The sequence below is a fragment of the Danaus plexippus genome (assembly GCF_018135715.1).
Source record: "Danaus plexippus chromosome 16 unlocalized genomic scaffold, MEX_DaPlex mxdp_23, whole genome shotgun sequence".
In the NCBI taxonomy this organism is placed as follows: domain Eukaryota; kingdom Metazoa; phylum Arthropoda; class Insecta; order Lepidoptera; family Nymphalidae; genus Danaus; species Danaus plexippus.
Genome location: NW_026869851.1, coordinates 2530039 through 2545988, shown reverse-complemented (window position 1 = coordinate 2545988; position 15950 = coordinate 2530039). Strand labels below are relative to the sequence as shown.

At 32.8% G+C, this 15950-nt stretch overlaps 5 protein-coding genes across 8 annotated transcripts; 2 read left to right on the top strand and 3 right to left on the bottom strand.

Annotated features, from left to right (window-relative positions):
* Window positions 1–44: 44 nt before the first annotated feature.
* Window positions 45–2016, top strand: LOC116772212 (calcium and integrin-binding protein 1-like). Of its 2 annotated transcripts, none has more exons than XM_061528036.1 (5): window positions 45–313; window positions 384–486; window positions 754–901; window positions 1379–1497; window positions 1822–2016. In XM_061528036.1, the coding sequence occupies exons 1-5, from the start codon at window positions 219–221 to the stop codon at window positions 1930–1932; spliced, it is 576 nt and encodes a 191-aa protein (XP_061384020.1). In that variant the 5' UTR covers window positions 45–218; the 3' UTR covers window positions 1933–2016. The 2 variants fall into 2 exon arrangements, with proteins under 2 accessions (XP_061384020.1, XP_032520210.2); XM_032664319.2 differs by having other exon boundaries at window positions 50–313; window positions 1373–1497.
* LOC116772213 (uncharacterized) lies at window positions 2006–3216 on the bottom strand. The gene is made up of 3 exons (XM_032664320.2): window positions 3022–3216; window positions 2849–2958; window positions 2006–2181 (listed from the first exon to the last, which is right to left on the bottom strand). Exons 1-3 carry the CDS (start codon window positions 3076–3078, stop codon window positions 2028–2030), a joined length of 321 nt encoding a protein of 106 aa, XP_032520211.1. The 5' UTR covers window positions 3079–3216; the 3' UTR covers window positions 2006–2027.
* A 759-nt stretch (window positions 3217–3975) lies between these two features.
* Window positions 3976–4928, bottom strand: LOC116771874 (uncharacterized). Of its 2 annotated transcripts, none has more exons than XM_061528037.1 (4): window positions 4826–4928; window positions 4469–4552; window positions 4293–4402; window positions 3976–4212 (listed from the first exon to the last, which is right to left on the bottom strand). In XM_061528037.1, exons 2-4 carry the CDS (start codon window positions 4529–4531, stop codon window positions 4059–4061), a joined length of 327 nt encoding a protein of 108 aa, XP_061384021.1. In that variant the 5' UTR covers window positions 4532–4552; window positions 4826–4928; the 3' UTR covers window positions 3976–4058. The 2 variants fall into 2 exon arrangements, with proteins under 2 accessions (XP_061384021.1, XP_032519757.2); XM_032663866.2 differs by having other exon boundaries at window positions 4469–4563; window positions 4826–4913.
* Window positions 4929–4991: 63 nt separating this feature from the next.
* LOC116771818 (uncharacterized) lies at window positions 4992–11986 on the top strand. Of its 2 annotated transcripts, none has more exons than XM_032663794.2 (7): window positions 4992–5134; window positions 6478–6648; window positions 7066–7265; window positions 7723–7902; window positions 8289–8418; window positions 8838–9983; window positions 10154–11986. In XM_032663794.2, the coding sequence occupies exons 2-7, from the start codon at window positions 6507–6509 to the stop codon at window positions 10501–10503; spliced, it is 2148 nt and encodes a 715-aa protein (XP_032519685.2). In that variant the 5' UTR covers window positions 4992–5134; window positions 6478–6506; the 3' UTR covers window positions 10504–11986. The 2 variants fall into 2 exon arrangements, with proteins under 2 accessions (XP_032519685.2, XP_061384019.1); XM_061528035.1 differs by lacking the exon at window positions 4992–5134 and adding an exon at window positions 5437–5514.
* Window positions 11987–13495: 1509 nt separating this feature from the next.
* LOC116771843 (uncharacterized) lies at window positions 13496–14850 on the bottom strand. The gene is made up of 3 exons (XM_032663827.2): window positions 14709–14850; window positions 14072–14123; window positions 13496–13735 (listed from the first exon to the last, which is right to left on the bottom strand). Exons 1-3 carry the CDS (start codon window positions 14721–14723, stop codon window positions 13578–13580), a joined length of 225 nt encoding a protein of 74 aa, XP_032519718.1. The 5' UTR covers window positions 14724–14850; the 3' UTR covers window positions 13496–13577.
* Window positions 14851–15950: the final 1100 nt, after the last annotated feature.

Here is a 15950-nt window from a genome sequence, read left to right as displayed (position 1 = left end):
GATCCGGGGGGAGGGGGGGGGGGGTTGGTAGTCTAATTTCTTTAGTTACGTATATAAATCTGTTTATTTTCGATTTCAACAATCAAGCTCTAAAACTTTATCAACAACAAAGTGATCCGATAAGATAGGGGGAATAATTAATGTGTAATAGACACTTCTACCAACGGTTTAATTACAGAACCGCATTTGATATTAAGCGTTAATAATATTTATAAAACATGGGTGCTTTTCAAACAAAGTATCCTGGACTAACTGAGGATCTTTTGGAAGAATACACTTTGCTAACGTATCTGAACAAGGGACAAATATTATAGTAAGTTGATTTGACTAGCTTAAACAGTCGTTTATTGTAGTGTTTTTTGACGCAAGTATGTTTTTTTTAGTCTTATGAAAAAATTCCATTCAATCAATCCGGAAAAAATTTCCATGGACTACAATCATAGGGTGCAAAAGACAGATATTATTGCTAAATTCGAAGTTTTAAAGGTGAGTGATTTTTTTCGTCTACCTCATTCTGAGTACAGTTCCTTTGCATTTTATTGAACAAATATGTAAAAATGAGACATCTAAAAGAAAGAAACTCTTTCTTTCGAATCGAAAAACCAAACCAATATTAGTGCATCATATTATCCTGTGCCATTTTTTTTTAAACATATTTATAGGTTTTCCATAACAATTTGTTAATGAGCTCGTTTCTAAAATTGTATTTTTTGTAAAACGGTTAGTGATTTATGTCTTATTTTCTGTTGCCAGAATAATCCATTCCAGGATCGTCTGTTTCGCGTCTTTTCGTCTCACCAAGACGGTTGTTTCTCGTTTGAGGACTTACTTGACTTGTGCTCCGCCATGAGCTACGACTGCCCGGCAGAAGTCAAGGCTGCTTGGGCTTTTAAGATTTTTGGTACTTTTTTTTTTACCGTATGATTATTATTTTTTTTTTAAATTATTGGTTAGATATTATGTTCCATGTCACGGGAAATACCTATTTGAAATATGTAAGCATTATTTTGGTAATAAGAAATACCAGAAAACACTAGAGGGGGTCAAAAATTAACATCGCAATTTTATATATGTAATTAACACAAAGTATAAGATTTACGTGTTTTTGGTTCTTTACATAGAGTATAAAATGTTAATTTGTATTTATCTTATTATAATATTTTTTATTATAACAAAAAGTTCAATCTTTCTTCATTCAAATGTCTTTTTTACCTTATATATTCCGTTCTTAAATATTTTTTGTATACAAAAAAAAATAATGTTTAATAGATATGATGAATAGAAATAAATAGTAATAAAAAGAAAAGGCCGTAAAAGAATTTCTTTCCTATACTAATATTATTAAGGTAAACATAAGTGTCGATTTTTTCAGATATAGATGAGGACAATCAAATAACAGCAAAAGATATTTGTAATATATTGGATAGAATAACATGGGATCCAAACAATCGCACCAACTATCTAACCCAGGCAGACAAAATGAAAATTGCTAACACTGTGAGTAATGATTGTTTTAAATTAATAAACTCATTTCTGTCATTAACATTAAATTATAAAGACTGAAAAATTATATGTTGACAGTTGACATTTATAATGATAATTTTATTAAGTACCTTTCCTCTCTAATGCAGAGTCTCTATTAAAACACTATGTATTATCTGTGGTTACAATACTGATCGTGAAATGTTTGGTGTATATCATTAATATTCTGATATATAAGTTATTCCGAATTCAAAACTACTAAAATACTAATTTTATTCTCTTACTCTTTCTTACTTTAAATCTTATATGTATGACATATATAATGCTTTTTCCCTTCAGATATTAGAAAAAGTCAACCTTGATAAAAGCGGCAGTGTCGGTCTGGCTGAATTCAGGTTAATGATCACTAGGATACCTGAATTTACTTCATCTTTTTATTTCAGATTATAACAGTTGTGTATATGTAAAAAAAATTGTAAATTTATTGTACAATTTTTATAATTGTATTAAATAAAATGCAATATAAGTAAGAAATGTTTAATTATTTATCTAACGAAAGCTTTACAAGCGGCTTTATTGTATCTTCCGGCGAGCGTTCTGTCTGGTAGCGCGGGCAGTCCACTCGTGCGACCGCTACTACTAGGTAATACTGCAGGCTGTTTGTACTTCACAAAGTACATCGGGAATGTTAAATATGTCCTGGAATAAAATAGTGACGGATTATTAATCAATAACTTTATATATGTGTACCTATTGCTGGTCGTCTTTGGAGGCGGTATAGGCTAGCATATATTGAAAATTTTATTTTGTCTTATATAAAGAGCATATTGAAGCTTGTTTTTAAATGATATTGGGGGCAAACGAGCAGACGGCCTACCGGATGGAGGTAATAGCGTCGCCCATTCAAAACAGAGTTTGCCGATGCTTTGCCACCCTTGATTGGGGAAGAGGGAGAGGAAAAGGGAAAGGGTGAGAAATGAGAAAGGATGGGAAATGGGAAAGGCCAATCGGCTCCTTCACTCATCGGACGAAATGCAGCCATTAAAGACTTCTTCACGCCGATCCTCTGTGAGAGGGTGGTACTTTCCCAGTCGAGCCAGCCCATGTTCGAGCTGCAATAATTTGACCACAACTAGGCTCTAGCCTAGCCTAGTTGTGGTCAAAAAGATGGTACATGGTAGACCATCTATTAAATCCATAGCTTCCAAACATTTCAAGAAATGTACTCTTAATCTAAGGTTTTCTAAGATTCTTTATTTAGATTTAAGATCGTATATACTGATTTGTAAAAAAATGTACTATCAGCTTTGTCGTTATTATGTCATGTCATGCACTTTAATGTCGTGGTACAAAAATAAATACTTACGGTGTCATATCTGCTGGGCACTGATACATGTATTCGGGGTCTTTGAAGTATAACAATGGATGGTGAGCTTTCGGATAGCCTCTATAGTAGTCTCTATGACGTTGACATGCCTGAAATTAACTATCATGAAGAAAACATCAACGTATTTGATATACTCTGACATTTTGAAATACCTCATAAAATGTATCAATTTCATCCTGTCTGGCGTTATCTACGAAATATATGTCCATTGTAATTTAAAATAATTGTAGGTACTTGTTAAAAATACAACAGAAATTTTGTATTTGGCGCTGGATTATCTTCACGTTCTAAGACATCCTTACTTTTGACATAAACTATTTTTTTCGTTTTTATAAATGCTATATGATTTTATGTGTACTTACCAAGTTTTGAGTTTTCATATATGTTTGTAAGTTAGTAAGTTATATTTACTATAATGAAAGTTTTACGTCCCACCCGATTAATAATCTTATTTTTATAGATATTTAGAGAATATTTATTATTTATAAGAATAATATTATATTAACTGCCTCTTGTCGAAAAAAAAAGTAATCACAATAGTCTGGTACTTGTTTTTCTTTATTTTCATTACTATTATTGTGATATTTTCTGATTTAATAATTTTTTTCGCGATTTTTGTAATAAAAGTTTACTTTCTTTTTATAAACCTACGATTTAAGATTTGTCGTAAAGTGTTCTTTTTATTTATTTTGTCATACTTCGATATAAAGAAAGAATTTAAAGCTTATTTATTGGAAATACAGGTTTAAGGTTTCAATCACAAATACTTTAATTTTCAAAGCATCTAATTTAGGTAATAAAGAATATCTCATCAATCGAATCTTATGTGGGAGGGTGTTAATAGTCAGAAGAAGTCATATAAAATACGCATCAAACTCCATAATACTTTGGCGTGGTTAAAATATTTCCTGAAGGTTTTCGTTAAGTTCCGATTAGAAATTTGAATAGCCTTCACTATATTTTTTTTTAAACTGGTCCATCTGTTACATTATTTCCTTTTTTAATAAAGTTAGTCCTCTTCATGATAAAAGGTTATGAGAACATTAACACAACATTAAGATACCTTTAGGAGGTGATTTAAACAACAATAATAATAAAAAGCGAAATACCTTCGAAATAGGTTTATTAAAAATTAAATTAAATATTTTTTCGTTTTCTCCGTTTTGCCCCAACAACCCTTTTTGTTTTACTACCTTACAAATGCTTTACAAGGTCCCTTATTAAACCGGGCTTTTAGGCTTCTATCGGGTAACGCTGGAAAACCTGATGTTCGGTCTGTGGAAGAAGGCAACGCTACTGGTTGCTTGTATTTCACGTGGAATGGTGGGAAGCTTAAATAAACCCTGAAATTATAAAATATAAGCTTACAATTCATTATTATTACTTCCCATGTATGTATTTAATATTACGGGATTATTCTTACTGAGACATTTCAGGAGGACATTGAAACATGTATTGTGGCTCCTTGAAGAAGGTCAGCGGATGGTATCGCTTCGGATATCCCTTATAATATTCTCTATGTAGTTGACATGCCTACTGCCACAGACAAAAAATTATTCTAATGAATAAGTAAACAGTATATAATTAATAAATACTCACATCGTAGAATTTTTCTATTTCCTCTTGTCTTATTGGATCCATAAACACAATATATTTCACCATTTTTCAAGTACTTGAATGTTTCTAATAAGCAACTAATGAGTAAGTAACAGTTTAATATTAATATTAGTTGATAAATTTGAATTAAATATTTATATCAAAAGTCATTTCTAACATATATATTTCAAAAACAGATATTAGGTCGAATTCAATTGTTTTTGTAATTCAAAAGACGAATTCGTTTACTATTTTTGTGTCATTTTCTTATTAATTTATTTATAATGAAAAATGATTATCCTAATTTTAAGTAATTAAATTTTTATTTATAAGTAGATTAATATTTGTGCCGTTTATTACCTGTGTGTTATCTACATTTTCTCTCTACCAAGTACTGACTGCTGTCGTCTTACGTACAGTCCAGGGAAACGTCAAAACAAAATCATATAAATTTTGTTTTCATAAGAAAATTTATCGCTGATATAACTGGGTATATTGTATGAAATAATAAAATAAAGGAATAATTGAAGAAATCAATTGCGGATTATATTTATATCGTGTAAATAATATACTCAAGCTCTGTTATTTTTGGTGAACTATTTTTGTCCGCTCTAGATTCGGTGCATTGAAATATATTTTGACATATAGGAAAGAATGTATGCCTGCAAGGTAAGCTACTAGACTTACCTTAATTAATATTTTAGCGTTTAAAAGCCGTGATAGATTTTCTAGAGCACATATCGCGTTATGTGTATCAATTTACATAAGTGTCACGCGTTTATTTTTTACAATAACTGTGTGTCACTTGTGCGCATTGCATCTTTATTTATGTTATGTTTCCGATGTATGGTGGTATGCAATCCATTTAACTTCAACAATAATTTAAAAAATACTATTATAATATAATTTTCATAAAATATGGTACTTAAAACATTGTTTCTGAACTTTGTAACACTGTAAAAGAGAAGTTTCTATTAAGTAATAGACTAATTAGTAAATTATTGTTAATTTAGAAGACACAACCGTTGAAATTGTTCATATAATTATAGGTGAGTCATGTGTCACTCTTGTTTCCACTTGTTTGTATTTGTATTGATACTTAACTTGATGATAAGAGTGTATTGACATCTGTAAATGTAATCACTCATAAAATACTCTATAAAATGTTAATGCAGGATAAAAATGTACTTGAAACAGTTACTTTTATTAATAATTGCTATGAATAATAAAACTTCATATATTACAAAGTAATAATGCGAATAAAACATATTTTTCATGGCTACTTAAATTGGTATCAGAAAGATTATTTTTTTTAATTTTTAAGACAGCACCAGAATTAATATTTTTTTGTTTTACATTAATTACTATAAAAATTCTATGAAATAAATTTGTACTAAGCAATGTCAACACAGGCCTCATAATTTGCTGCTCCGAGATATTATTTTCGGTCCTAAATAAGTTGTTGCTATAATTAAATTTTATATCTGAGAAAAAGCTTAAACACCTCAAACAGAAACCAAAGATATAAAATATACTTTAATTTCTATAAAGTTTTTACTCCACAAAATTTTCTACTGCATCATCGGATCGGTAAATTTATATTGCTTAGTATTGGTGTGGCAATTATTAAGTCCACCAAAACCAAGATTTAGTGGGAATATTGATTTTGTATATATTGTTCGCACAATTTTAATACATTTACATATTCTCGGGACTGTGATGAAATCAATGATGTTAATCAATGCTATACAAAAAAAAATACTAACTACGATTACTTATATCTGTTCAAATTATGCTATAATTATTGCAATTGTCAAAAGTGAACACAAGTAATGGTGCTAGCAATACAAATAGTGTTGCCAGATCAGTGCCAAACTGAATTATGAATATATAATCCAACATCTCTAAATTAAACATTTTTCAAAAACCATTCACATTATTTCAATGTAATGAATAAACATTGGTTTAGTTTAAATTTGATGCATGTTATTTAATTGTAATAAATATTTCAGACTTCGTCGGGGATGATGTGAATGATGTGATGATCATGTCGAGCATGATGGGTGATGCTATGTTAAGAGAACGTCTGCCCGCCTTATGGCGGCGGATAGAGGACGCGCATTACAGCTATTTGGAGGTAGACGACAGCCCCGAGAAGTTACTGCAGAAGAAAAAGTTAGAAGGTTAGTTTTGATACCCACTTCAACATTAAGGCAGCCTAGAGTACTCTACTGTACTCTACTGCGATTTATTTTACACATATATGTGAATTGAAGTATTAATAGCCATATGCCTGATAATGGTAACCATAAAGCTACGATTTACAATTTATTTAATAATATTTTTAACCAAACGTTATGGTCGGCGAGCAGATCATTGGTAATGCCTCGGATATCCAGCTGATATCAAATTTCTTATGTCACGAACATAAAAACATACAACGAATCGGCAAAGCATATATGAATGAAACTAATATTTTTAAAATTACTTACTCCCGACTTTTCGGAAACTGCGATCACGAAAAATATTAGTTTCATTTAAATGAAAACTCGCGAAAGTCTTAGATCTCAAATCCTATGTGAGTAACAAAAATATTGCAGGCTATATCCTTGAATACCTTACGCTGGTGCCTCATGAGTGTAAGTTTGGACTAGCAGAGGCTGCTAAGATCTTCCAACGTACTATAGACGAGTTGCCCGATTACAGCGCGTATCGTGCTAGTATAGGCTGGGCGGCCATCGCCAGATACGCCGGCAACCTGCTGGCACAACCATGGAGGAAGGAGTATAAGGAAATACGGGTGAGGGTTGTGACATTTTAGATACCACTAGCAGTTTGTTGAAAGGGAGGTTCCGTATTCGATTATTGTTATCGCTTTTTCTGAATCTTACTTTACCGATTCAGTTAAGGTTTAAATATATAAGTTTGGAGGGAAAAAAATTCTGTTATTTAGGTAAAAATTTAATTAGGTCATCGTGAAAGTATTAGAAATAAATAAGGATATAACGGAAGCTGTTTCTTATTTATTTTTTGTTCTTATTAGTCGCGAGGCTGTCAAGTAATTTTGGGAAATCTGTAAGGTTTTTGTTAAGTTTAGAAGACTGGATAATACGGATTATAGAGGACCGAGACCGTAGTCCCACTTTGGGGAGAGCTAATGCGGAGCGGTGGGGATAGTATGAAACGATTAATTGATAGTTCCATGCATCAATAAACAGGCTCCAACCTGACATTGCTGGCTTTTCGTCTTTCGACAGCTGTACTCCGGTTTCTACAAGCACGAGGTCGAGTCTAACCTGGTGTGTGCCGAGAGCCTTCTACATATCCTGGGCTATAGACCATCTGGTCCGGGAAAACTCGCGCTCGACGGGCCCGTGTGCCCGGACATGGCCGCTGCCATATCGAGGGACGCCATCATCGCTTACTGCGAGTGTCAGGTATTTATACGAAAGGAGCCTAAGATACGCAGATAATATACTTCAAATAATATATCTGTTGCCAAATAAATAGTGTGAAAATTTTAATTTCTCTTATATTACTTTACTTAACTCGTAATTGCTGTTAAATATTGAGAATTATTATAAATTTTTATTTATTTAATATAAGGAAAACGGTATTTATAGAATGCATGTCATAACTACTGATAGATAAGTGAAGACTACCTTAGGAAGATTAATGAAAATTTTAATGAATTTCTGTTTGTTTTCAAGAAGTTCGGGATCAAACAGCCGAATACAATTTCCTTCTATAATATTGGTGACGATTCTTCACTTGTACTTAATGTTATATAATTATCATTCCTATATCGTCATTTTTCCTAAAGATAATGTCTGAGATCTGGGAGAGCGTGTGGTCTAACGGCGGCAGAGTGTCGTGGGCGGCGGTGTCACGGGAGCGAATTGCACGAGCTTCATCACCTTCCTCCGCGGCAGCGAGACTAGCCGGGTGCGGGGGTATGTATTACAACTATTTGACCACAGCACAGGTAATCCACACCCTGGTCAGTGGCACCGTCCATAAAAAAGCAGTGTTATTCAGTGATACCTTACATCAAAACATAGAAGTTAAACGCGAATGACCATGGTCGTGCATTTGACAAGGCTTCTGATCGTCTGTGAAAAATGGTTTAGTGATTTCCCTGATACTGGTCGTTTGTCCTTCGTTCCATCAATGAAACTGCTAATTCGAACTGCAATCAGCAGACGATAGCAAATTTTCACATCACTACGTCCGTGAACCCTTGGATGTTTAAGTTCAATATTATTAGTGACCTTGAAATATAGTATAAATATCCAACATCCAAGACGCCGGTTAAAAAAAAGACTTTCGCTCATACCTATAAGCTTATATAATGATTACAATTTTTTTTTAGAAGCTGAAATCTACTCAAATTTACCAGCGACATCAGACCAAAGGAGGATAGAAGCTGATCACACGTCATATCAGATGCCCCCGCCGTGTTACTGTGCGGACCAGGTCGAAGAACCGGTGCAACCCATAATAAACCCCTACCTTATACCCAAAATGCCGCCTATGATGTACGAACTGCCGCCCATGCAGTGCAATCCAGTGCCCATTATGACCCCGTACGGCGTCCCGTATTATTACCCCGTGCAAACGCCGTACATGATACCCACGCCGGTTTACGCGCCAATAAAACACGCGACAAATATACCGGTCAATGGTTATCCGCCGATATATCTGGATATGCCAGCTGTGCCCACCGCGCAGCTGATTGAGCTGGACGGAGCTTCGGTTTACGAGAACGGTAAATTTGGACGGCAGGATGATAGGGGCCATAAGAGGAATAGACAGGCCGAGTCGAAACGTACATCGAAATCCGGGTTCAGTGACGTCTCCCTGCCCAGTCTGCCGCGATCTGACACTCAGCCGGCGTTGAGTAAGGCGAAGGAAGACGGCATGGGCACTTACGAGAGTTGGGACTATGTTTTTCGGAATCTATCTAGCAAGGAACGCCATGGAGATAGCAGAAGTGGGTTTTCTCAATCGCTGGACAGAGATTCAAGGACGCTCGATAGGTTGGACAGAGAAGAGAGGAGATCTAAATACCAACCTACCACCCTAGACTTAGAAGACGGGCTCCAAGCTTTAAACTTGGATAGATCGTATGACGAAGACGCGTATCGGACGGCTAAGGTGAACGAGAATTTAATGAGGCTGAAGCAGGAGCAGGAGTTAAAAAAATCAAAGCAGATGAAGAAGCAAACAGAAGATAAACGACCGAAAAAAACCCTAGAACCCGTTGGCAACCCTAAGGCTGATGGTCTCATCACACCGAAGGTTGCACCGGATAAGGTTAAACTGCTGACCAAAAAGGAGATTAAGGATAGGAAGGACGTCATCAAGCAGCAAAACTCAAACCTCGAGTCATCATCAAGTGTGGCCGATGTCAAGAGAGTCAAGAAAGTATCCAAGCTCATACCGTCTGATGCTGATAAAAAAATTAAACCTTTAGAAAATGGCCTCCATAAGGCACAGAGCTCTAAAACTAATACAGGTAGACATAAATGCACATTTTAAAAATCATTTAAGTCAAAAGTATTATTTTTATCCTAATAATAATAAGGGTGTAGATTTCATAATATACTATTTTGATTTCTGTCCTTTAAATAATATCACATTTGATAAGACAATTGTATAACAAAACTATTTCTTCTCTGTTTCTAGTCGCAAATCAATCAAACCACGATTTGAAAGCACAACTGGTCGTCTCGCTCGACGAACCCGATTACAAGCGAACACCGAAACAGAACGGCGAACGCGAACGAACACCGAACCGAACGGACGAGGGGACTGACACCAGGAGAGACAAATGGGAGTGTAATACATGCACATACCTCAATAAGAACGCGGCTGTAGCGTGCGAGATGTGCGGGAAGTCGAAAAAGGGACCGGAAATCGAACCACTGACTTCCGGTGGCAGGGAATGTCCAGCCTGTACTCTGGTCAACAAACGGGAAGCCAGAATATGCGACGCTTGCGGCACGAGTCTAGACCATTGTCCTACATACATATAATCTGGACCAAATACGACAAGTTATGTAGTGTCGGCAAAAGTAGAGACTCGGTGGTGATAGACAGGGTTAGAATTGTTATATTTTGTGTGCTTGGCTTGAGATTATATTTTACTGTATAATAAAATTGACTATATAATGAAATGCAAATAATATGTAGGCCTACGTCATCTCAGCTAACATTATGTATTAGTCACTAACTATTTATATTAACGAGATCTAAGATTTATTGGTCACATATTTTGAAACGCGTTGATTAAATTAAAGCTATTTATAAATACTGGAAGGATGAGTATTAAAATTGTGTTATGTTCAATAGTTTATATAGTCTATGGTGTGAAAAAAAAAATAGTCGATTTGTCTATGGCAAACACATAGCGGATTGATCCTATTTTACTTTACTATTGTTGTTTTATGGCATGGAAGTTTAATGTTGTTTTAACTAGCTTCCGTAACTAATATACGCATTTGTTACTTGACAGGATTTGTCTCATGTTTGTATTGAAAATGTGCTGTTATGTTATTGTTTACAACTGACAGTTAGTTTCTGTGTAACATCAGATCTATGGTAAGTCTGAGTCTGTGAACTATTGACAGCGAATCATATATATATATATATGTGTTAATTTTATTGAAACTTATTTATAACTGCATTTTCAACCTCCTTTTGTGTATTTATTCATATAAAAACGTTATAATTTAATTTATTTGTTACATGTAAATAATAAATTTTATCTTAAAACTTTTTTTTTTAATGTAATAACAGGGTGTTTTATATTTTTATTTTTTTATAAAGGAAAAAGAGAGTTCCGTTGCGTTAATTTATACTGTTTGGTTTCAATCGAAAATTGTGTTTTTTTTATATTAGAAAGAAATGATGGAAATGCTTTAAAGATAGTTTATATTAAAAAAAAAAAAACTTTTTTATTATAATAAATTATATACATGTATATAGCTGTTAGATATTGTAAATAATAGATTTTACCGTATTTATACATGGTTACTATGTAAAGAAGATATTAGCTTATTGTTGTTTTCGAAATTAAATAATATTGTAACGCACTGGGATAGGATCGTACTGGGGATACTAACGAATCTGGGTCAGTCATCACTGACTGGAATTTTGATTTAATTTTATCTTACAATAAACTATATCGTCTATTAATATTAGCGCCATCTATTGTAAAAAAAATAATATGTGTAGTTACTTGTAAAATATCGAGAACGATTCTATACTCTGTTAACGGTGTGTTTCATGCTTTATAAATTTAAAAATTAAAATTAATGAAATATGTATAATTAATAGAATTCATAGTATATTTGGATAACGCACTAGAGACGTGTATTTTTCTAAAATTTAGATTCCGAGATGGTTTTGTAATATTGTGCTTTAGTTTGTTTTATGCTTTTATTTGATGAAACCGATTTAAGATTTTCATGAAAAAATGTTGTGTAAAAGAAGAATAAATAACGTATCATCGTTTTACTTATAGTGGTTTTATTTTTTCCATCTTTGTATCGACTATGAAGTTGACGTTACGACACATTAAGCGCATTATGCTTGCATCCAGAGCAGAAAATTAATAAATCGTTGGCGGGTGACAATAACAAGACTAACTGGCAGACACTGTCATCTCGTGCGCCCGTCATCAAGGCTGTCAAGGAAACGAGATGGAGATACAAAATAAAAAAAAAAACGCACAGTATCCGAAAAACTTAGTGTCATTGAAATGAGTACTGTGAAAATCTTACATATAATAACAATGGACTTGGTTTGATTAAGGCGAAGTTGTCAAGGCTTTGAATCGTCACACTTATGTAATTTCTCTCAACTTTATCGTTAGTACCCACATTGTAAGCTTTACTACAAGTATATAAATAAATATAAATAAAACATTGAACAAATTACTTTCTTTAACGAATCTCAATATATATTTTATATAAAAAATAATTTTCTTTCTAATATTTATGATTTAATTCTTGAGTTTGTTCAATAGGTAGGTACATTTCTAAAAATAAAAACTGGGAATGAGCTGAGTATCAAATCTTAGGGACGTCAAATAACTGAGATTTATAAAATCGGTGGAAACATTCTGTAGAAAGTTTCAAAAATAAACTGCTTAATTTTCATAAGTTATTTTGGTAGTTATTGCTTCAATCAAATTTTCAATCCAAATTTTACATATAAAGTTTGTCTTTAACAAATCGGAAACAAGTTACGTATAATAAATTATTCAGTATGATCAGAATCACGTAGGTACTCCTTTTCCAATACAACTCGTTCGTAATTTTTATTTATTATAAATAATAAATTAATTTCCGTACCTCATCTCGTATAAAAATAAAATGGTTTGCTCAGTATCATCGTTTACATATAACAGTATATAAAATTTCTGTTTTAATATTACTCTGAAAACAAACTATCCCGTGCTGCATTTTTTTCTCATTTCGTCCTTTTGGACAGGCTAAGATCTTAAATCATGGTGCCTATTTAATCATATTTCTATCCCGCGCTTCACTTCACAACTAGCACATTGTTTTTTTTTAAACAACTAGCACACTGTTTTTTTTCTGGCGATTAAAGTTTTTTTTTCGGAAAAATAAATACCAAATGAAGACTTAAACTCTAAATGTACGTTTTCTTAATATAATTGTAAAAATTTTATATGTTATTAAATAAGTGTTTTATTTTTTACATTAGAGGTTTCATAGATGTTTTCCTCAATAAATTATTAAGTCAGTTATGAGTAATAACTGATGATAGATGCTTAGAAATAAATTAGACGCAATTTTAGATTAACCCAGTTGCATAAGTCCAGAATCTTTTAAAATATGTCATTTTATAAGTAGTTGAATGGAATTTGAAATTTAAGAAATATTTTCTTTAATTTTTTTAAGTGTCGTCACTAGTGTGGCTTATATCATTTGTTATATTTTATTTTAAAGGCAAGCTACAACTTAATGTAGGGGTCTCATTGGATTTAAAAACTACATAGACATTTTGCCACATTTATTACAACTATTCTATGTTAAAATTCGTCAACATGTTAGCGTTAGAGGCCAAAAATATGTTTTGTTTATTTATGACCATGGTGACCATGATGTCCACGGTTGTGGTTTCCGTGATCACGGTTGTGGTAGCCGTGTCCACCGTGGTTGTGTCCGTGATTTCCGTAACCACCTCCTCCGGAACCTCCGCCGTATCCGTAACCGCCGCCGCCGCCGCCTCCACCACCTTTAAACAAATTACTTTTAACCGATGACTTCTTTTAAGTCGACAGAAGAATTTCAAACATTAAGATACTATATGATAAATTTTAATAAAATATTGCAGTAATAGCTATACATTTTAATAATTAATCAGACAGTTTTATGAAAATACATACGTGTACGTATGAATTTTTATGACATCTTCAAGTAAACGGATACCAAAAAAAAAAATATATAAATTTGAATCATCAAAGATTAGGCTATCCGTATAGTAATTCTGCAGACGTTAATCTGTTCTTGTAATCCAAATACTATAATTATACTAAATACTTAAAACTATAAAGTAAAATGTGTCCAAGACCTGGGTATGCTGCTACCGAAGCCACCACAACTACAAGGAGCAACGCGAATATCTGTAACAACAATGAGATAAATATCTTTTATTAAGATAAAATAATAATAGGTATAGATGAATCTAAACGAGGTAAACGCGTTGGTGTCTTTGAGGACATTAGATACTTAATTTTTATTGTTCTTGCAAATAAATTAACCATGCCATATAAATAACACATTTACGTCGTGTACGACTTTTGTATTCCGGATATAGCTTATATATTCTGATAAATATATGTATGTAAATAACTGCACTGTAATTTATAAAAGTTCAAATAAATGTGTACTGAATGCACGTAGAAACCAAAAAGAAACAACATTCAATTTTTTTTAAATTACGGAAACTTGTTAAAACGAAATTGATGATATTTCTAAACGGCTTATGCGATCTGTTCCGGAAGAATGAAATTCTAGTCAAAAATTATGACAAGGAAGGGATTGTATAGATAGATATTAAAAAAAAATGAAGGAACAAACAATTCAACTGAACACTTTATACTAATGAAGCATTATCTATGTTTAACTCATGTTCAATTCATTCTTTAATATATTTATCCTTAACATTGACGGGCAACGTAGCGGCTATCGAGCAACGATAAACTTACCAGTAACTTAGCCATATCGACAACCAAACAGTCTACTTGTCACACAATTAATAACGATTAAGTTAATTCCTATCCTCTTTATATACTAGAGTTAGTCGTACGATTGCTAAGAGCACTAGCTCATTAATCATCCTATCCAACGTTACTGTTTGTGTTTTTTATAAGACGATTCAATGCATTGCAGGTGTATTAAAACGACTAAAACTATGGCTTCTATCTTGCTTTTCTCCTATAAATAATTATAGCATGTTTTACATGCTTTTCCAAACTAATTTGTGTGTTAAGTATAGATATATACATTTCCTGTGAAGGTTTATATTTGTTTCGTGTCATATATTATACCGTGTTTGATTTGGGAACCCACCTACATTACCACATTATATAAATTAATCTTTAGATTATAATATAAAAGTATATGGTGCTAACTTAAAAATAAAATGGAAATATTTTTTCAAGTTTTATATTGAAAGGAATGATAAAGGTATATGGATTTATTCTTTTCATCTTTGATCCAATGTTTATTTTGCATGTCACATTTTGCAGTGTCAACAAAATCTCGTAAACACGTCCGGAGCCCTTTAGTTTCCGACGAAATATAGGCTTCTTTCGAGAGTTCTCTCGTTTTTTTAGTTATGAATGTTTTGAAGAAGTGCTTCGAAAACGCAACCGTCCAGCTTCCAACATGACATAATCCCTATGTCATCCACAGTGCCTAAAAGGTTTCTACACTAACACGGTAAGTGCGTCGCATGTAATCATTTCTCCACCTACGAATAGAACTTAGAATGATTTTCCTTTCGACTACCGACGTTTTTTCTGAACGCTCCAATAAAGGAGGGGTGGGTCTTTGAAAGTAAAATATGCCATATATCTAAGCATTTGCAAAAATATTATGTTACACAAACAGCTGCGGTAAACATACAGAATCAAGTCACCCGTTTTATTTTAGGTATGTATGTATATACATATATACTTATATATAGCTAACATTTATTTAAGTCTTGCAGCTCAAGTATGTAAGTAACGGTAATGTTTCGATTATGAATTTCGTTAAACTATTGTGATTTATTTGAAAACAACTTAGGTTGTCTACGATATCATATTTTATAAGTCTATTGTCCGTATTTTTATGATAACTACCGTATGTTGATGTCACATATTAATTTAAAAACATAAAACTCTATGTAACAATTATAAATAGAAATAATATATTTTTATCTCATATCCTTTAAAGGACTTTAA

Coding starts and splice junctions, on each gene's coding strand:
- LOC116771843 (XM_032663827.2), bottom strand. Junction 13,736..14,071: donor TTCGGTAGCAGCATACCCAG/GTCTTGGACACA, acceptor ATTTGTTTAAAG/GTGGTGGAGGCGGCGGCGGC.
- LOC116772213 (XM_032664320.2), bottom strand. CDS start 3,078: ATGGACATATATTTCGTAGATAACGCCAGACAGGATGAAATTGATACA. Junction 2,959..3,021: donor AAATTGATACATTTTATGAG/GTATTTCAAAAT, acceptor AGTTAATTTCAG/GCATGTCAACGTCATAGAGA. Junction 2,182..2,848: donor TGCCCAGCAGATATGACACC/GTAAGTATTTAT, acceptor ATTTTATTCCAG/GACATATTTAACATTCCCGA.
- LOC116772212 (XM_032664319.2), top strand. CDS start 219: ATGGGTGCTTTTCAAACAAAGTATCCTGGACTAACTGAGGATCTTTTG. Junction 314..383: donor AACAAGGGACAAATATTATA/GTAAGTTGATTT, acceptor TGTTTTTTTTAG/TCTTATGAAAAAATTCCATT. Junction 487..753: donor CTAAATTCGAAGTTTTAAAG/GTGAGTGATTTT, acceptor TTCTGTTGCCAG/AATAATCCATTCCAGGATCG.
- LOC116771818 (XM_032663794.2), top strand. CDS start 6,507: ATGATCATGTCGAGCATGATGGGTGATGCTATGTTAAGAGAACGTCTG. Junction 8,419..8,837: donor GAGACTAGCCGGGTGCGGGG/GTATGTATTACA, acceptor ATTTTTTTTTAG/AAGCTGAAATCTACTCAAAT. Junction 9,984..10,153: donor GAGCTCTAAAACTAATACAG/GTAGACATAAAT, acceptor CTCTGTTTCTAG/TCGCAAATCAATCAAACCAC.
- LOC116771874 (XM_061528037.1), bottom strand. CDS start 4,531: ATGGTGAAATATATTGTGTTTATGGATCCAATAAGACAAGAGGAAATA. Junction 4,403..4,468: donor AAATAGAAAAATTCTACGAT/GTGAGTATTTAT, acceptor CTGTGGCAGTAG/GCATGTCAACTACATAGAGA. Junction 4,213..4,292: donor TGTCCTCCTGAAATGTCTCA/GTAAGAATAATC, acceptor TTATAATTTCAG/GGTTTATTTAAGCTTCCCAC.